Source organism: Primulina eburnea, chromosome 12, assembly GCF_022965805.1.
Source record: "Primulina eburnea isolate SZY01 chromosome 12, ASM2296580v1, whole genome shotgun sequence".
Lineage (NCBI taxonomy): Eukaryota > Viridiplantae > Streptophyta > Magnoliopsida > Lamiales > Gesneriaceae > Primulina > Primulina eburnea.
This window is the reverse complement of record NC_133112.1, coordinates 1,298,677-1,320,315: the sequence shown is the minus strand read 5'-3', so window position 1 is coordinate 1,320,315 and position 21,639 is coordinate 1,298,677. Positions and strand designations below refer to the sequence as shown.

At 33.3% G+C, this 21,639-nt stretch overlaps 2 protein-coding genes and 1 pseudogene across 8 annotated transcripts; 2 read left to right on the top strand and 1 right to left on the bottom strand.

The window, feature by feature from the left end:
- Positions 1 to 75: 75 nt before the first annotated feature.
- On the bottom strand, positions 76 to 6,442 carry LOC140807550 (protein DA1-like). 3 transcript variants are annotated; one of them, XM_073164454.1, is made up of 12 exons: positions 5,931 to 6,442; positions 4,859 to 4,976; positions 3,848 to 3,932; positions 3,471 to 3,654; positions 3,196 to 3,316; positions 2,529 to 2,612; positions 1,566 to 1,685; positions 1,257 to 1,469; positions 1,061 to 1,123; positions 831 to 949; positions 678 to 736; positions 76 to 584 (listed from the first exon to the last, which is right to left on the bottom strand). In XM_073164454.1, the coding sequence occupies exons 2-12, from the start codon at positions 4,967 to 4,969 to the stop codon at positions 292 to 294; spliced, it is 1,452 nt and encodes a 483-aa protein (XP_073020555.1). In that variant the 5' UTR covers positions 4,970 to 4,976; positions 5,931 to 6,442; the 3' UTR covers positions 76 to 291. The 3 variants fall into 3 exon arrangements, with proteins under 3 accessions (XP_073020555.1, XP_073020557.1, XP_073020556.1); XM_073164456.1 differs by having other exon boundaries at positions 6,020 to 6,442; XM_073164455.1 differs by lacking the exon at positions 5,931 to 6,442 and adding an exon at positions 5,704 to 5,904.
- A 3,857-nt stretch (positions 6,443 to 10,299) lies between these two features.
- On the top strand, positions 10,300 to 18,612 carry LOC140806965 (BEL1-like homeodomain protein 2). Of its 5 annotated transcripts, none has more exons than XM_073163540.1 (6): positions 10,300 to 10,412; positions 10,946 to 11,294; positions 11,441 to 12,079; positions 12,993 to 13,378; positions 14,418 to 14,478; positions 18,082 to 18,612. In XM_073163540.1, exons 2-6 carry the CDS (start codon positions 11,046 to 11,048, stop codon positions 18,499 to 18,501), a joined length of 1,755 nt encoding a protein of 584 aa, XP_073019641.1. In that variant the 5' UTR covers positions 10,300 to 10,412; positions 10,946 to 11,045; the 3' UTR covers positions 18,502 to 18,612. The 5 variants fall into 5 exon arrangements, with proteins under 5 accessions (XP_073019641.1, XP_073019640.1, XP_073019642.1 ...); XM_073163539.1 differs by having other exon boundaries at positions 10,388 to 10,482; XM_073163541.1 differs by lacking the exon at positions 10,300 to 10,412 and adding an exon at positions 10,491 to 10,763.
- Positions 18,613 to 19,388: 776 nt separating this feature from the next.
- Positions 19,389 to 21,617, top strand: LOC140808330 (small ribosomal subunit protein uS9c-like; annotated as a pseudogene).
- The last annotated feature ends 22 nt before the right edge of the window (positions 21,618 to 21,639 follow it).

The following is a 21,639-nucleotide window of genomic DNA, read 5'->3' as shown; positions in this document are numbered from 1 at the left end:
TATTATATATTTTCACATTAGATGGTAAACATACCAATTATGTGGTATAATAATACACACTACGGACAAGCATGGTAAATCTAAAAACAAAAAAATTCAATATTGAAGATGAATGTTAATATACAATGGTACAAAAATGACTCCCTAAACCTATCCTGACAGCTTATGTACTGACGCGTGTTGTCCTATATACATTGGCCATTGATACTAATACAGGAAACGCCAAGCTATAATTTAGTAACAAAATATAAACTCAGAAGGGAAGAAGTTATCAACGTCTGCAACAGAATTTCAACGAGGAAAGTTTCCTGTCTCCCTCATGTGGTCCAGAGTCCTTCGTAAGCCAAACTTCAGCACCGCTTGGTCAGCAGCTCGAAAACCATTTCCATATGTCTCAGATGTATCTGTTGCAATCTGGTTTTTGAAAAACATGCCAAGTTTTCTCTCAAAAGGAGACCTTGGCCCCCGTCTTGAGGTTGATGCTTTGTTACTATCAGACGAGGACTGGCTCTGGGATTCCAACCACATATTGGCCATAACTTGGCAGATGCCTTCTTCAATATCTTGTCTCAGATTTCGATAACCTTTCAGAAGATCACAATAAACATGTTAATTATTCACGCTCTTGAGAAATGATAAATGACAACTATAATATGGGGGAAGGTATGAGAAAAGACCATTTAGTCTTAACCAAGCATGCATCATCTCATGAGCTAATATTGATCCAGTCAGCAACCTGCTCAACGAAACAAGAATAGAAAATGAAATGAAACTTAAAGATTTTTAAGAAGCGCAAAAAAAGAAACAATGATAAAATATGTATATAAGACCTTGGAAGACCGTATAGAATGAGAATTGCAGTCACTTCACAATGTCGTCTTAGTTTATAAGGCTCTGTTCTCATGCCAAAGACTTGATTTCCAGCACCCAATCTTGGTCGCCTCAAAATCTGGTGATGCAAATGACAAAAAAGAGTGCAAAATTAAATTTAAATTTCGAAGTAACTTTAAACTAGCCAAAATGGGTGATGAGAAAAGAAATTGGCCACAGAAATCCTTACAGTGCTAATAGTTTGTTCCTCAGAAAGACAGAGACCTCGAGTCTCAGCTACGTGATGATGCCCCTGCAAGAAATGAAAAAATCAAATTAAAAGCCACCTACCAGTATAAACAACTGGTGCAACAAAGACAAGCAACAAAGCTTCAAAAATAAAGTTAAGGTTTTTCTCTTGTCATGTGATTGAAAAAGTTTCTTACATGCCTCTCTCCACCCATGGCTTCATTCAGAGCCTGCCTCTCAGCCAATAGTATAGGGATTTTCTGAGTCACTTTCATATTTAATTCCGCGAAGAAATCTTGTATGTCGTGTAAAAGGGGCTGACACTCATTGGTATCCATAATAGAAGAGTCCATGCACTCCAAGCAAAGCTTTCGGCCATCATTAAGGACAACACATCTCGAGTCCCATGACTGAAACAAGACAAACATTTAATCAATTGCACTCATTAAGGTTTCATGCAAAAATAATTGGGTTTCTATAGATTTGGAGTGATCTGTTACACAAACCTCCATACGTTCGCAACTACAGCACCGAGGAGTTCCATCATGCTCATGACTAGGACAGTATTTCTGGGACCAAAAAGGATGTGCCCTATATTCAATAAGACCGGTTGCATTTGTTCGAATCTGTGGAGCAGAAATAAGAGTTGAACCTTATCAATAAAACAAAAGTAGCCAGCACATGTTTCTAATGAGAATAAGAGAGTCAAAATAGAGAAAATATTAGACGAGCTAGAATAATCTACATTAACAGAAACAATCGCTTAAACATAACATCTAATGGAGGATGCACATTTTTTCAAATAACACAATACTCAAAGTTTAAAATGAATAACATAATTCCTCCATTGCATCCAAAGATCCATCTGTTGTTAAACAACAGGCATGGTTAATTGTCACGATTTGATATTAATATTACAGATTCTATGTTTGGACTTTGTATGCTTTTACATAATACTAGTAATTTATTTTGGTGGGGTTTATTTATTTCAAATTGCATTTTCGTGTATGTCTTCGACATTGCTAAAAATTACACAAGCATTTGGATGTTTCTGTTATGAGATTAGGGTAAACTTCTTGCAATGGTTGCAATAAATTTTTGTACAAAATAATTTTTCATAATCAAATGTTTAGCAACTCTTGAACTTAATCGAATGCAAAATGCATCAAAGTCTTGAGTCTTGAAAATGGTTTCAAAGATTGACTCGGGATTAGTATAATGATGTGATGTTTGGTGGTTTCACGTAGCTTATATGCTCCAATGATAAGGTACAGTATCACTGTTAAGCTTCCAAATGTTTAAATTCGTAACATAATATCTGTCTAGGATCTGTCAACCACAAGGGTCACGAATATTAAATTCGGAAAACTATAAAAGATGCAAATTTCAGCCTCGTAATACATAGCGAGTATAATGGCCTACAAAATTTCAGATAATGAGCATGATAATCCATGGTATGAGAAACTTACGAAGTGCTGGCAGACGTCACATTTCGGATAATAAGATTCCCTATAGCAAGCTTTGTGATATGGATAACTTCCGGACACAGAAAACTGTAGCAGAAAAATACTAATTGAGATTTCTTGACATTTTAAAGAGATTGATGATGCTCCAAAATCCAATATGACTATTTAATTTGAAATTGCTTCTGCAATTAAATTTGAACATTAGGAGCATCTAAAGTCTTTTTATAAAAAAATAGCAAATATCATATAATACTAGCATGTTAATGATGTTAGAACGCTTTCCGTTTCAGTAAAAGCATAACTCTGGTTAAAGCACCATCAGTTCTTCTATTCTTCACCTTTTGAAGCTCTTAGATCAAATCAATTAGCAGGTTACAAGTACAAAAATGGCGATATCATATCGCATTTGACCTTATTTATGCATGTGGATAGATTCAATTAAATTTTGGTTTCTTAATAGGGTATCGACCACTGTGCAACACGAATCAATGGAATACTTTAGCAGTAATCCCGAGTTATTTAGGACCAGAGTTAAAAAATTGCATAGTAGAACATACATGCATGTGGTCCAAATTATATAAGTATATACTATATGTACTAAGTTCTAATATCAGTTCAAGATAAGGTAGACAATCTAGCAATTTTCATGGACTATTGAGAATTGCTGTACCTCATAATCTGATATTGGTTGCTTGCATCCGTAACATCTAAAGCATTCTGGATGCCAAACAGCACCCATACAACTCAAAAATCGTCCATGGCCAATCTCTGTATTACAGCCAGCGCAAATCCTACCAGTAAAAGTAATAGAAAATTAGTAGAAGAAATGACCAAAACTGAGACCATGAAAAATACAATTAGAAACACAAACAAATGCGATAATGAACTCAGAAGCAAGAAATTTTTTTTCTTCATTGTGTTTGAACGATATTAAAGTCCAATTACCTTAAGCTTGTCGAGTAGGGAAACGTTATAGGTTGGTAAAGGCTATCATAACCGTGTCCATATCCAAATCCAAAACCACGTCCATATTCATTTTGGTGACCATTGTCACGTGAAGACTCAGCGTTCAAACTCTCCTGTAGAGCCCGAGCAAGCAGTTCATCTTCTTCCAATTGCGGTTGACTATCTGTGTCATTGAACAATATTCACATATGTATTTTTCAGTAGATTTGTATGAATTCGGCAAAAAATGTAATAACAGAATAAAAAAAAAGTGACAAGCACTTTAATCCAAATTTTAAATTTAAAGCAGCACTCGACACAAGTACAAAAGTACACGTTCCAGATTCATCAATCCCGAAAGCCAATTGCCAACTCACCTATCACAGCTTTTCTTTTCTGATCTTCTTCCGAAAGAGATAAAGCAATAGCATGTTCTATATCTTCAGCCTCTGACAACGAATCCTATACCAATGTTCACCAATAAACAAACTTTTTATGCAAAAATAATAATAATATTAAGCGAATAAAATAATTAATTCATCTGTCGAATGCGTTTGGTATTTGTGAGTGAAAACCAATTAACCGTGAAAGGACATCATCTTTGTCCACTCAGCATTTCTATTTGATTTGAGACCATAATAAGACCTATCACCATTCGTATAATAACTAGTTAAAAGATCCAGCTCCTCCCAGCTGACTTATGATACATTTTGTTTAGTATCACTGTGATTTTGCTGCCTTTGTTAGAAAAATTTGGTCATTTACAAAAGCATAGAGCATATTAAGTACAATAAGCAAACAACAAACCTAAAATTAATACATCAATAGCTCGAAGCGCCGAAGCATGGTAGTTACACATCAGATAAACCAGACTAATGACAAACAGAAATAGATGGTCTGAATTTAGCATATGTTCTCAAGACATTATTAACATAAAATTTGAGGGACTATCCAGTTATGGTTAGTCCCTTTATATAATATACACAACTTTCCATACCGGATGGACTATTACAACCGCCAATTTAATTATCTTCCACATTGACTTGGTTTGAACCCTAGCCAAAATCTGAAGCTCCATTTTTCAACATGAACTTGGGAGTAAAAGTAAAATTATAAGAAGTTCATTTAGATTTGGTTTCAAGAATATCCAGTCCTATGCTTCTGTCATAAAAAAGAACGCATCTAGAATCAACTTTCAACATTCAGGAAAAAATAAATAAAATTTAAAGAAACACAGAGAATTTATCAACATAATTTGAGGACTGTAGGATCAACTGAGCTTCTTTCTACTTCTAGCACCGTGTCGCATACAAGGTAGCAATAAACTGATGTAGGTTAGTGAATCGTGTTAGACTTGAGAGAAGAAGATTGAAAACAAAAGCACTTACCAATGAACTAGATGGACGATTGGCAACATTATCTGCTCCATTTCTCCAATTATGTAGCCCCTCTGAAACTTTATGATTTGAACCTTTGAAAATTTTGCTAAGCCAGCCCATTGGTTAACTGCAAATGGCAAGGACCGGCAGAGCCATATCATGCACCGAACTATAAATAAAGAAGCAGAAGCAGGACACACCACTTTGAAGGATAAAACGAGATGAATGAGGGAAAAGTGGAGCACTCAAAAACAGAGAAACACATATACAAACTATACACTGCGTCATCCATTTTCAGTTCTTCTCTTCCCACTCGAAATCTAAAATGATGTGAATGGAGTTTCACAACTTTTGCAGAATTTTTTATTGACAAATGAATTGCCAGGACAGCACAGATGTTCAAAAGTTATTGCCTGCACCCCCACCAACATTCTCGTCTAAAATAAATATTGTTTCGATCATAATGAAAAAACTTTTTGATCAGATTTATTTGACAAAAAATCGTGCATAGTTTAAACCGGATACTTGAAAAGATCATACAAACTGGCAGACAATAACAATGTAAATTACCACACAAAATGTAGGTCGAGTAATCATATTCTTCTTAAATATGTCAAAAAAAGAGATAAACAAATAGAACCCGATGCCACAAATGTAGTAAGATTGTATATGTTTATACATTTGATCATCTTGAAAGAATGCAAAGTAAAGAGCAGCCCACAAAAAGAAGCAAATTGTACCAACAAACAAGGAAACAGCGAGTCCAATGCTAATTGTTCCACAAAATCAAATATAACTTCTGGCAAAAAAACTTAGAAGGCTTCAAAAGGCAAGCAAGTAGAATACCGACATACCTAGCAATCATGCCATAATAACCCCAACGCTTAAATTTCAAACAACACATAATAGCTTATAACAGAACAACAAGGATCCTCAGTTTGTCGAGAAAAGTAGATATAATAAACACAAACTCAAAATAATGATCGTTCCAGCTCAATGTATCTTATAAACTCAAAGATAATCAATCATCCTGTATTTCAACAAACAACACACGATATCATGAGCTTTACTGTTGGCTGACCTGAAAATAAACCCAAGAATCTGCAAAAGTGGCGGAAGCAATTGGCAATCGAATCAAAACAAACCAATCAAAACCGATTCTGCACGTACCCTTCAATGCTTTAATCCAAAAAACGAATCTTTGCACCAAATGAGAACTTTTTCAAGAAAAGATGGATCACGCAGAATCTTTCCAACCTCAATCCCATAGACAAATTTAAAAAGTAAAAGAATGATTTTAAAACAAATGAATAGGAGTAATTGTACTAATAATCCCCCAAGAAACCAAAAAAAAAATCTTGTGGAAAAAATTGATTCGTGTGAATAAAAGAACAGCAAAACGAGAACACGTATCACAATGTTTTCAAAGTCAATCGAGACATAACATATAAATGGTAAATTACAACACAAAAGCTTGAGCTGTTTGACTAAGAAAACATCGAATGCAGTTGGAATTTTTCAAATTGTGATCTTTCTCGAGTAGCTGGATGAATAGGCATACGCCACGAGATTCCGTAAAGAGAAGACAAGACAAAATGAAGATAATTAAACAAATTAAATATAGTAGAGTAATTAATTCATTAATTTTTTAAAATGTCGGAAAGCTTTTGTTGCCTTTTTAAGTTATATTTCCATATAATCCTACGTCTCCGCGTATCTATTAGTTATATCTAAACTCTCCTTAGAACAAATAATTAAGGTGAACATTTAAAATTTCAAAAATACCCCTCTCAAATTACAAAAATACTCTGTTTTTTTTAATATAAATAGTATTGTAAAAAACATATTTAGTAAATTTCATATCTACTTTACAAAATTTTGAAAATTACTAAAATTATTTATTTATCTTTATTTAGATTTTTGAATTTTTAAATGACTATACACTTTATTATAAGAAACATAAAAAATAAAATTAACAAAAACATACCAAGATACCACTGCGAATTTGTATTAGAGCAGGTCTATTGTGAGACGGTCTCACGAATCTTTATCTGTGAGATAGGTAACCTTACCGATATTCACAATAAAAAGTAATAATCTTAACAGAAAAAGTAATATTTTTCATAGTTGACCCAAATAAGAGATCCGTCTCATAAAAAACGATTTGTGAAATCATCTTACATAAGTTTTTGACTTTGTATTATCTCCCCAACAAAAACATATACATATATGTGTGTGATTATTATCCCGTGTTATACAAAATAGATATGGGCGGATTCCATCCATGGGCCCAAAATAAAAAATGAACTCGGGCCTTAGAATTGGGGGACAAGAAACGAAACTTTGAATGAGCCAGGCCTTAGTTTTTAGTGGGTGTTCGTTATTTGGCCCGATTACCGTTGACTCACGTTGTATTTGTAACCGTAACTTACTTGTAATTTTTTTTTTGCCCAGAAAATATATATAAATAAATTTAAAAATATTCATTGCGTAGCTACTAATAATAATAATAATAATATAAATAATGAAAATAAATAAATAAATTAAAACAATATTTTATATGAAAAAATTTGAGGAATTGATAATGGGATAAAAAAACTATTTAAAAACATATATTTATTTTACATAACTATCAACGTGGGACCGGAAGTGCTGGGCCGGACAATTATTTGGCATAATGGTGGGCCTTGAGCAGAAACAAGACACTTTCAAATGAAAATATGTCTGTGTGAATAGATCTGAGGATTATTACCCAACTAAAATTTTGTCAATATCCAAATGTCTATAAATGATAACCAGCACCATTAATTGGTGGGGGATTTCCTTAATTTTATTTAAGGAAAAACATGTCTTAATGTAATATATGTACTTAAAAGAAAACCTTAAATGGTACTCAAATCTAGTAATTATTTCATACAACCACCATCAAGAGAATTTTCTCACAGAGTAGGTCATGGTCTCACGAATCTTTATATGAGAGACAGAAAATCCTACCGATATACACAATAAAAAGTAATACTCTTAGCATAAAAATAATAATTTTAATGGATGACCCAAATAAGATATTTGTCTCACAAAATACGACTCATGAGACCGTCTCACACAAGTTTTTGTCTTTCTCACTATATAAAAAATAAGAATTTATTTTATGGGGGTTAATATCCTATGTATGCGGTAGCAACAAAATTCCATTTCCGTGCGTGGCTGCATTAGATTCAAACGTGTGCATTAATGTGGACGAAGTAAATATTAAACATGCAATTTGGTCGAATGAATATTCCATCGCAAAAGTCTTTATTTTGAATTAACATCAAAAAGATGAATAGGTTTAAAATATTTAATATTTATTATCAAAAATAAATATGGTCGTTTGGAATCATTTCCATTTCAATCAGAGGCTCAACATAGACCCAACTCAAATTCAATAATTATTAATTACATTGTATTTAATAAAGGTAAAAAAAAAACACATGTGACGACTCAAAATAGTTAATTATGCGACCAATTGAAATATTGTTCTTTCGTGTGTGTGATATGTGTGTTTTCCAATCCTGGTTAAAAATATATATATATATATAAATAAATAAATAAAAAGCAATATGACCCACCACAATAAACACCTTTATAAATGATTTAAAATAGTTGGTTAGAACCTGTTTTCCACCTTTTATGAATCATTTAGAAATTATCATATGATCAAATTTAATTTGGGAAAAACTTAATTATTTTTGTTTTGTATGTCTGGATATCTACGCTTTTGATATTCTATATTATCAAATTTCGATAAGTTTGTTTATTTTGCAATTTTAGTCATTTTTTTCGCCGTGACGCTTCAGATTAAAAAGGACTAAGATTATCAAAAAAAAAAAAGATACAAGATTAAGACTTGAATTCGACGTATAGAAGACCAAAATAAAAAAAATTATATTTTTCCAATTTAATTCTATTTCACAAGTTATTATAAACTCTTCCGGTATATTTCTATGGAATATTATTTTTGAGATAAATATAATAATCATATCATAATTTCTAGATCAAGCGTTGTTGAGGAACAATAATTTTCCTCACGGTTCAATAGAATTTGCTAGGTTTTATAAGATGAACTAAACAAGGTTTATATATCATGCATCACTTGTAATAATAATTAATAAAAAAAATCTTTAAACTATTTACATGCTTACAAAATAAAGTTGGGAATTTAAAAACGCGTACACTTTTTTTTCTTTTTTTTTTTTAAAAAAAGAAGATAATATAATGGTGGTTGTCACCATCTAACTACAGCTTGCTGTTTGTAGTCCCCCACAGGGCGCTGGGCAAACAAACGGGCAATTATAAATTTTATCAATATGAAGTATTCCAATTCATGAATTCTGAGTCACACACAGCATCCACATATTTCCATCCTCGACAACACAACTGCGTGTGGTCCCCGACAAATTTACACATTACGAGTATTGACAAATAGTAGATCTATTGTGATATGGTCTCACAAATATTTTTTTATGTATTTGATCCAAATAAGATATCCTGTCTAACAAAATTGACTCGTAAGACCGGCTAACGAAGATTTATATACTTGGCAAATGATATCCAACCTGACCCAAATGATATTTATTATATTGTAATATATTTATAGACTTGTTTAAGTTTTAAACAAATTAAGTTGACATGTTCTTAAATAGCTCATTTAATTTTCTATTTTTTATTTTATAGATTTTTAGACAGCATCCAACAAGGGACACATGATCCATATCGATCAATACGAAAGGCTCGTGTAAAATTGTAAAAAGTTAAGAAATGTGAGAAAAATTGAACATTTATGATTTAATTGTGACATGAAATTATTACTGTTGTGACTAAATAATAGGAGTTATTTCTCTTATTTGAACGTTGCATCGACCTCTATATATTTACTGCTGCGTTATGTTTTTGTTCAATTGAATATACACTGATTCGACCACTTTACGAGGTAAAATTTATTTGCATATTTTTAAAAAATTAAGCATGAAACCTTATTGAGTCCGATTAACTCAAAGGACATATGTGGTTATTTAACTAATCTATGAAACGAATTTTAATGTATAGTATAATGAGGTTTCTAGCCGGAAAAAATATTGTTTTGGTAAATTTACACGACTAATTAAATTGCAATCTTTGTCCTAATGTTTAATCAGTGCGTTTTGATCCATGCATCTCCCCGTTTCTTTAATCAAAATCTTGGTTGTCTTTTTGGCAACAGAATTGTCCCTGTCCCTCAACAGCCAATTCATCAAAAATTAAGTAAAAAATGCGTAAACTCTCAAGCAAATTACAATGGCTTATGATGCATCGAAACACTGTATTTTTGACAAACCCTACCTTTGTAGTATCTAGTACAACATCCCTATATTAATAATGCTTTAAAATGTCAAAATCTTTGATACCCTTAAACCTTTTTGAGTCCACTAAGGCCAGTGGCCAAGAATTGTACTGTACATGTATATATTGTCCTATAGTAGTCTCTCTACCTTAACTTTCTGTTTAACTTAATATATATAATATAAAGAAAGATGGCGTGCGAATGGTAAGCTTTGTATTTATATTATATGGAAAGTTTGGTGAAAGTGAAGTGAGGAAGTGAAGAGCTATATTGAGTGTGACCCCTTTTTCTCTTCTTCTTTCATTATCGCTTCTCTCTGGCTTTTATATTGTTTGATTTGAGAGAGAAAAAAACTACCTGTTTCTAAGATTTCATGGAGTAGATATGTAACATTAAAAGAGTTAATTTAGTTCTATATCATATGATTAGTTCAACAGAGAAATGATGTTTAATTTCTGGGATTCGGTGCTATCGTATCCGACTAACCGTGCTTTCTTTGACCTGTGATCGTCTTGTTATGGAGGGTGATAAACTAGGAGCTCTTTGGGTGTGGATGTGAGAAGAAAGTGAAGTGAAAATTCTTTTATATGTAGTTCAAGAAATTAGGTTCTTTTTTTTTTTCAGTGGAAATTTTCGTCTTGATATAATTATATTATGTCCAATTCAAATGAATTTCCTTTTTGCACTCATATATTGAAGTTTGATTATGTTTCTTGTTTGATGGTGTAATTTACCAGGTCCAAGACTAGGTACGGAGTTCCGAAACAAGTTTGAAGATGTGTATATGGAATAACCTAGCTAGAAACCCCTAGAGTTTTTGGTATTTCCAGAAATTTTATGTCCAAAGTATCAACAACTTTCCAAATGCATATGAAAGATATATCTATGGCAGCAAAGAATCAAGCAGATTGGATGATAAGATTTCAAGGATTTGATCCTCTATCTTCCCAAGTGGATAACTTATCCACTCTTCAGCCACCGGTGTACAACGCCACGGGAGGGTCTATGCTGGCTGAAGTGATCAACTTGCCGTGGCGAAGAACCGACTCCGGTTTATTGGATGATCAAATCCAATATGCAGATGAGGTAATTAACTAACTGTTACATATATATCCACTGCAACAAAAAGAGAATAGGTACTACATATTATTGCTACCACACAACATGTCAGCATCAAAATTCAGAGAATTCGAAGTTAAGTAATCCTGAATCTACTCTTTTTTTTTAAGCAGATTTCACTCCAAAAATTCAATCCCAACACGTCAGATACCGCTCATCTTCAAGGGTTCCACTTGATCAGTCCTGCAGTAGCAGCACCTGAGAGTACTAATCCATCTCAATTAACTTGGATTCCAAGCAGCGGCGGAGGTGGTGGATTAAACGCAGAAACCATGAGAATCGGAAGGATCGTTGAAGGTCAAGGCCTTTCTTTATCACTATCTTCCTCTTTAAAAAACTTGGAAGCCACAAAGTTGGAGAAACTAAGTATTGGACATGGTGAATTGTTCTTCGATGGAATGGTCCCTTCAAGCCATCAATATGGCTTGAATAGTACTCTTGCTACTAATCAACAATTCTTCCATGATCAAATCTACCTCGGGTTTGCGGAGTCCACACGACTGGCAAACGGGTTAAGGAATTCACGCTACTTAAGAGCTGCACAAGAACTGTTGGAAGATTTTTGTTGTGTTGGAAGAGGGCAATCGATGAATCAGAAATTCAAGAAAGTTGGAAAAAACCCTAATTCCAGCTCAGATGCTGGTCGTGGAACCGTGAAGACGTCTTCCTCAACGGATCAACCGTCTTTATCTCCTTCTGAGAGGACTGAGTACCATAGAAGGAAAATCAAGCTACTGTCGATGCTTGATGAGGTATAATAATGTATATTTATTAGCCACTATTTCTAATTTTCCAGATCAACTTTATTAGCCAAAAAAATCCATTCAAATATGACATAAAAATCATTACAATTAGATTTCTGGAAGCAAATCAATCAAGATGAAGAGAGGATGCTGATATGAATATTTCACCAAACTTACCACTTAGTATTAAAGTTTAGTACTATAAAATTGATCTAGGACATTCCTCAGTATGCAAATATAAATGCTTATTATATTTAATGAGGTGTCACTTTGGTTAAATTAAGAACCCAATTCGAAAAGTCTCTTAGGATGGCAGGCTATTGTCGGGGGTACATGTCGATCCGATGATCGACACACCTCCGTTGGTGCTGCTGGGAATCAACATTATAGAATGATTTGTACATACTGCTCAAGAAAAAATATGGGCTTAATCTGTCTCCATTTGGGGACCATTAACTTTTGATTCTTTTTTAATCATGTATTATGGTTATTAAATAACGCATAATGGTGAATAATTGGCAGTCTTCGATCTAAAGGAGAAAAGGTCCCCATAAACAAGTAGAAGCCTAGTGAGTTTTTTAAGAATTAAATCAAGATTCACGCTCTATTTTCTTCAATATAATAATTTAATTATGAATATCATTTCTCTCTCTTTTGTTGCAATAATCGAACATCATGAAAAACAATGCCTCAACTTTATTTCTACATTCCCTCTGCCGGAAAAGGTTGACACATCAAATAGATTCCTGATGATATTCATGTTAAATGAAATACTCAAATCTGATGTTTCTTTTTAAATAAGCCCGGAATCAAATAGTACGAACGAGGTCTGGTCACAAGAAATCACAGGAAACAATCCAGTATTACAGATGAACTTTTTAAAATAATTATATGTGTACCAGCTAACAAGTAACTTTATCAGGTGGGTGCAAGATACACAAGATACTTTGAACAAATGCAATCAATAGTGAACTCATTCGACTCGGTACTTGGTCACGGGGCATCGTCCACATACACGGGGCTCGCCCAGAAGGCGATGTCGCGACACTTCCGGTGCATAAAGGACGCGATAGCGTCCGAGCTGAGGCTGTGCTGTGAGGCTCTAGGGGAGAAAGATGTGACAGGAGGGAGTGGAATAACAAAAGGAGAGACACCAAGGCTGAAAACTCTTGAACAAAAGTATAGGCAGCAAAAGGCAGCAGAGCATATGGGAATGCTGGATGCTGAATCTTGGAGGCCCCAGAGAGGATTGCCTGAGCGCTCTGTTAACATATTGAGATCCTGGCTTTTTGAGCATTTTCTACATCCGTATTACACTTCTCTCTTTTATCTCTTTGCTTAATTCTTACTCACACACAAGAAACAAATGCGTGCTGACATTTTACATAAATGGCAAAAGGTCTCTCTGGTCTTGGGTAGAAAATTGTTCGTTAAGACATACACCTGCGTTACTAAATTTGTTAGGAGTTTGTGAGGAGAAAATTCTTCAATAAATCATTAAGAATCTTGATTATTTAGGCACCCTCTGTTGAGAAAATATTATGCATAAATCACGACTCATAACGTGAATATTATTATTTCACTAAATTTACATGGCACTTTTAAACTTCCAAGAATCTGGATAGACAATTACAAATATCAACCATGGCAAAAATAGAGTATATATGTTTACATATATAGGTGAGTCTTACCGTGTTTGTTAATGATAAGTTGTCATATCTAAATGAAAATGTCAGTTGACCTATATTTTAGTCCTTTCTGCTTAGTTGTGTAAAGATTTTATTTGCATTTCATTTCCTTATTTTTAAATTATGAAAACATAGTATTTGTTACTCTAGCAAAAAAAAAAAGGTGGAATCCTTAAATCTCATTTTACTGCATCACTAACAGAATAAATGGATTCACACAGACACACACATATATATATACATGCACTCATCAGCTATATGCCTATATCAAAAGTTTGCAGACAAATTATGGTGACACCAGCACTTTAATTCCAGTCTACTCATTTAGAAGAAGTTCTGATTATTAAGTCCATGATTTTTGTGCTGATGAGCCTGCTCTGTGAAATTCATTAAAAAAATAAATGATTTACTGGGTAAATCCCATTTGCTTCTGCTGCCCTGAACAGAATCCCATGCAATAAATTTTATTGGTGTAATGATTGATTGTTGTGGAATATTGTATATTTAATCAAAGATGGGAACTTAAAGAAGAATATATATATATATATATATATATATATATATATATATATATATATATCTGTGTGTGTGTGTGTGTGTGTGTGTGTGTGGGTGGTTGAAACAAAGGATAACATTTTATTATTTATTTTGTCACACAGGTACCCAACTGAAGCAGACAAACATTTGCTGTCTCGGCAGACTGGTTTATCGAAAAACCAGGTACTCATTACATTTCTCTTTTGGTATCAAAATCGATGTGTCATTTCTCTCTGATAGGGATATTTCATTTTGCCCATTGGTTTTTGAATTGATTGTGTGCAGATTCTTGTCATCCATCCTTCTTTCTCTAAGCAAAGTTTCATTTCATTCTTTTGGAAAAAAAAAAACTTAGTTTCATTAGTAAGCGATTCTTTGATAATGTTTTGATAACAATCCTATAGTAAAAATATTATATTATAGTGTCATATACACGCATTGTTTATATACTTTTGATGTGATTTAAAGTTTGACTATATATATATTGGAGGAAATATTTCCTCTTTAACTTTATATTAATAATTTATCTGAAGGACTCTTGGGAAAATAAGTGTAAAACTTTAATTTTTTAAAAAAGGCAAATTACATTTTTTGTCTTACAATTTTTATTTTTCCACTTTTGGTCACGTTAAAAGTAAATTTATATTTATAGTCTTGTAATTTACATTTTCTTTTTCATTTATTATCTTGTTACAAAGAATTCTCATTTTTAGTCTAGTAACTTATATGAAAAAAATGAAAAAGAAGCATATAAGTTATTAAAATTGAAACTTCATCGTAACAAGATCAAAAATGAAAAAAAAAAAGAAGCATATAAGTTACATGATTAAAAATATTATTTCACCGTTAGTAGGACCAAAGTGGAAAAAGTGAAAATTAAGTAACAAAAATTTTGCATACCTTTTTTAAAAAATATTGCTAAAATTTTCGTTCTTCTTCACTGATATGCATGCATGAACACATTCTACGCATTTTTATTGTGATTATATCTCTCTTAGTGACTCAATTAACACACGTTTTAATTTATTTCGGTTAATGATTTATTTCTTCTTCTTTTTAATAATATTTTTAGCATTTACATATGAAAAAGATAAAGTCTGACAGGTGGTCACAAGTAAATACATGATACTTCTAGTAACGTGCATGTTTCATAAAAAAAAGGTCTTCAATTAATATATGTTCTTTAAGACATTAGTGGAGAAAGTATCCTTAAAGATCATAAAAATAAGCGAAAAAGATAGCATAGACATTGCACGCACATCGCACAAAAAGAATCCCAGGTATCCAATAGATTAGTCTAAAACCTAAAAGAGTATATAAGGTACCTATTTTCGGCAATAAATAAGGTTACTATTTATAAAGTTAGGAATTATGGAAAAAATCATATTTACTAACTGTTGTAATATTTCGTGGGCAAAAACTTATGTGAGACTGTCTCACGGATCGTATTCTGTGAGACAGATATCTTATTTGAGTCATCCATGAAAGTTTATTACTTTTTATGCTAGGATTATTACTTTTTATTGTGAATATCGGTAAGATTGACTCTCTCACAAATAAAAATTCGTGAGACCGTCTCACAAGAGAACTACTCTATTTCATGTTTCATTAGTTTATATTTTAGGTTTTTATTAATGTGGTAATTTTTTTTAAATAAGTTGAGTTATCAATGGCTAATGTAACATAAAATATTATAAGAATTGTTGCAGATGAACTTTTCTCTGTTAGATCTTTAAAATTCTAATTATTCAAACAAACAAAAAATCCACTTAAATTAAGGAAAACCGGCTTTCACATAATTCACACAATAAGATATTATTTAGGTTGTTTATAAGATGATTACTGATTGATTTAATTCAGATTCGACTCAACCTATACAACAAATCATATAATTAATCATTACATAAATTACTTGTATCTGTCAATTTTTTTTATCAGTCATATATATTATATAGACTAGTGTTATATATACGTTAAAATGGAAAAACGATCGACGTAAAACATAATGTCAATGATACTTCTAAATGATTTTCCATAATTTTTAGCCAAGTTGTAATGTGTAGCTAAATATAGTTCATATTTCTTTTGTGAATGCATGCATGTCCTTTATTTGAGTATACTCCGGGGTATTTGTTTTTTAACTTTGGTCAACTATTTAATTAATTAAGAAAATGACTTACTTATGTGTATTTGAATATACATAAGGAGATCATTTTCTTAATTATATAGTTTATTGACGTTATTTTACAAATTTTCCCCTATACTCCATTAATTCTCTAGTTAATACACTTATACTTATAGCTAGGGTTTCCCGTTTGCTATTAATCAGAGCTAGGAGCCAGATTTTTTATTTAATGCAGCAAGACATTTCCAATTAGCTAGCTTTAAAATAGTAATATACCTGAAATTAAAGTATCTCTATCATAATTAACAAAAAGAACAAAATACTATATTTGAAAATAATTATTTTACTATATATTTGTATACATAGAATAACTTTAGAAAGAAAAAAACTAATTAAATCTTTATTTCTTCCTCATTTTTCCGGATTCCCACTCGACGTTTTCTTCTCTTTGTCTCTCCATATGTGTAAATGGAAATATGGATTTTTTAGTACGATCAATCAATATCAAACTATTATAATCATCACAATTCATAAATAAACTCAACTAATCAAATAATACAAATATCAATAAAAAATAAATAAATACAACCCACGTTTGGTGAAACTAGCTAGAACCCAAGACCACTGGGTCTTGGGGTAATCCTTGCAGGCTATAAAATATTATGTGCTGATATATCTTTTTTTTTCATGGTCATAAACCCCTTTAAAGATTTATTTGCTAAATAATGTTTTAGAGATTATGAGCTTACAAACAACTTATAAGTTGCTTGAAATAATTTATAAGCTCATTCGATAGAATTTTAATTATATTTTGTGAATATATACAAAAATCAGAAATTTATAATTAACATGGTCGTCTTCGAGAAAAAATCTTCTCTAACATTATTGTATAACGTCAATCTGTGTATCACAAATAAAAATGTACTAGAATATTGATTATGGAAAGTAAAAAGATGCAGTTCATCTGATACCAAGATCCCAAATTTATGATGATATCACAAATTCAAGACTCAATTATGACCATTTCTCTCCAAACTCAAAAAAATAATAAAATTGTAGAAGCTACTTCTTCACATCCCCTTGTCTACCATGTTGTATGATCAGTGGCGGCCCCAGTAAGGGTCCCGGGAGCATGGCCCCCCTATATTTTTTATGTTAAATAAATTGTTATGATAAACTTTCTATTTAATTAATGAAATAAATAACATCCAACTCTTCTCTCCAACGCTGAAACGCATAAGAAAATTGAAATTTGGAAGAAACCCAAATCTAATTATCGATCTCACGTCCATTATCCACAGTAGCATCATCGGAATCCGACGAGTTATATCAACAGCCTTCTCCCCTATGTGTACCCTTGAACAAAGCTCCTGGTCCGTTTCTGTATGATGCATTTTCCATTTGAAGTCTCAATCAAACATGATACATACTGTTAGGTTGTGCTTCTTTCTTTTTTTTGCTGATTTTTTCATCCACCTAATAAAGAACAAAAAATCCCTTCTCACATAATAGGACAAAGTACATATGGCACGAATTTATTTGCATGATTTGGGTTTATGTTCATTAAATATTTACTACTCAATGAACTGAATTTAATGCTGCAGCAGTGCGTACTACCAATCACTGAACACACACTCATAATACATTCAATGGATTTCCAGGTATCAAATTGGTTCATAAATGCTAGGGTTCGTCTGTGGAAGCCCATGGTGGAAGAAATGTACCAGAAAGAGTTCCAAGATGAGGTACAACATGGAGCAGCAGCAGCACAGACTCCAATGCACAACTCTCCTCCAGGAGGCAGAAGATTGGAAGTTAATGCACCAGAAAATGACCCTACGAAAGAAACCGATAATTTGATACACGGGTTGTCTCTAGTAGGTGCCACCACTTCTGCCGCCGCCGCTTCTGGTGTCTTTCCGCCATCTGAGTATTGGCCGGAGGCCAAGTTCGGTGGTGGTGGAAGTATGGTTAGGGGTGGAAGCCAGGCGGGGGATGTGTCGCTTACTTTGGGACTTAGGCATTCGGAAAATATGCCAAGAATGAGCCAATTCTCAATTAGAAATCTTGGAGCATATTAATTAAAATTTTATTATATAGTTCTGATATGGTAATTAGTGTAACTAATGTGTGGATTCTTGTTCGATTATATGATATATAGTGAATGCAATTTGTATGTAGCGGAGAGAAAATATGTAATAATTGTGATGGGATAAGGATTTTTTTTATATAAAAAGTAGAAATTGTTCGTAAAATATTTGATTGTGGATAGATGACGATTGACTCGGTGGAGTGAATTCAAGTATTGATTTATAAAAATATATATAGAATTATCATTCTGAAAGATCCTTTAGTAATATTTTGATGAAGAGTAAATTTTTTGTGAGGCGGTTTCATGGATAACTCTGTCCACATTTACAATAAAAGTAATATTTGTGACGTAAAAAAAAATATTTGGGTCACAAAATTGACTCATGAGACCGTACATGAGTTTTTGTGCTCGATTAAGAGTGAGTCTCATGTGAGACTGTCTCACGGATCTTAATATGTGAGACGGGTAAACCCTACCGATATTCGCAATAAAAGTAATACTCTTAGCATAAAAAGTAATTATTTTTCATGGATGACCCAAATAAGAGATCCGTCTCACAAATACGACCTGAGAGACCGTCTCATACAAGTATTTGCCCTCGATTAATTATCATGTGCTAATAGAGGTTGGAATAGGACGATCTTCTTATTAAATTAAACATTTTAAAATTTTAGTTATTAATAAAAGAATTTGAAATTTCAATACAATAATTCTTAACTATGGATTACTCAGAAAATATATCGAATTGTGCCAAAGTTTAGTCTCATATGGATGGGTCTGACCTTGTGGGGATGACCCGAAAACCTGAACCAGTAGTAGCGTTGGATTAGCTCGGCCCAGTAGAGAAATTAATATCTATATCGGTCCATATAAATTGGGTTGGTCATGCTCCAGTTCTGGATAATCTTGCTTCGGAGGGGTATATTGGTCAATTAAACTGCATCATCCTCCTCTTCACGATACAAAGAACTTCACTCACCAGTCACCACACCTCCATCAATGGCTATGGCGACCTCCGTCTCCGCTCTCGCCTCATCCATGGCTTCCCTCTCATTCTCCTCCTATATCTCACCGAATCCAGTTCCTTCTCTTTCACTTGCTACGTTGAAGCCCTTGTCTCTGAAATTCCCTACCTTCGTCATCTCCTCCTCGGCTTCCGTAGCCGACACAGACGTGGAAACATCCGATCTCGAAACTCTGGTGAAATCCAGGCTTCCTGGTGGATTCGCGGCACAGAATATTATCGGCACCGGCCGCAGGAAATGCGCTATTGCTAGGGTTGTTTTGCAGGAAGGCTCCGGAAAATTTTTCATCAAATTATCGTGATGCTAAGGTTCTTTAGCACTTCGGATTTTATTGGTTTTTTCTTATTTACGCTGATATTTTACTCTTCCTCAACATTATACGTTTTCTGTTGGTGTATCGTTATGATGATAGTAGTAGGCTGAAGCTATGATTTTTAGTATCATAAAACATAGTCCGCCTTGTCAGGCCAAAACTAGAAATTTGATCTAGAACGCTATTTCTGAGAATCTCTGGCGTAACTTGTATTTTTTAATAAATATTGTACTAGAGATTAAATTTCTTTTACTGTAATTTTAAAATAATTATAGGAGATTTTTTTTAATAATTTGATCAGCTTGGGTAGTTTCCCTGTTGAAAATCTCCTGCAGCTTGCGTAACAGTGTTTAAGCGATAAAATACTGTACTGAAAGCATCCAAAATAGGAGGTAAACGATCCAAATCAATAAGTATCAGGCTTGAGTTTAGCTAAGATTGTTTGAGGGCTCGAGTTCGATTAAAACTTCTATTATCAGGCTCGAGCTCGTTTTATCTTGAAATTACTAAGCTCGAGAAAAGTTCGAGCTCGGCTCGTTAAAAGCTCGTTTATCATGTTAATCAAATCGAGCTCGAGCTCGAGCTTGATTCATTAATAGTTCGTTTACTATGTTTAACAAGTCTGGCTTGAGCTCGGTTCATTTTTTAGCACGTCAAGCATGTAATGAGTTACGAGCGCGAGTTTGAGCTTGATTCGAGTATGTTAAAAATTAAATATATCTATAATCTAATTTTAAATCAGACATAAAAATGTCATTCATTCATAAACAATCAAAACGACAAAAATAACAACTAAAAAAAACATAAACTCAGTATATTATTGACATCTCAGAATAATACATCTAGCATTCAGACAACAGATATTCGTCATACATTGATATCACCATATAAATAACAGTGCAATAATTCATCATTTAATACTTCAATTCCTTCTATTGACATTAGTACTAATATTTTTATTTGTCAACTCAACAAATGAGCCAAGTTTGAGCTTACGAGCCTCCTAAACAAGTGAAACTCGAGCTCGAGCTTACGAGCCACCTAAACATGTCGAGCTCGAGCTCGCGAGCCTATTATCGAACACATTTGTGAACTCACAAGCCTAATATTCTTAAGTTTGAGCTTGATTTGACTAATTCTGAGGCTTATTGTGAGGATTCTGAGATTTTAAGATCAAAGTCGACATTAATCGAACTGATTTTGCAGGAATACCTTCAAGGGAATCCTCTATGGCTGCAGTATATTAAGACTCCTCTAGTGACTTTAGGCTATGAGAGTAGCTATGATGCCTTGTGAAGGCGCACGGTGGCGGCCTGTCAGGGCAATCTCAAGCGATCTCCCTTGGTGTTGCTCGGGCTTCACTGAAAGTGAGCGCAAGTCACAGATCGCCTTTTAAACAGGAAGGTCTCCTGACCAGAGACTCGAGAATAGTCGAGAGGAAGAAGCCTGGGCTAAGGAAAGCTAGGAAGCGCCCTCAGTACTCAAAACGCTAAGGTTTTAGCAGATATTGCAACTCCTTTCCTCAAATTTCGTATAACGTGGAGCAATTTCGGGTTTGCTTTCTCAGGATTGATACCAGAATTAACCTCATATTATGCTGACAAGCATCAAGATTTTGGTTTTCCGTGTATAAAATCTTTGTTGTCCTTGGTTTATTGTGTTGATTTTCACAGGAAGGATTAATATTCTCTTCTATGTTTTATGTATCTTCAGTTACAAATGTAACTCCAACACTCATTTTTAGCAAATTACATGCATGTTGGAATATTCCTATGTGAAGTTTTTATTT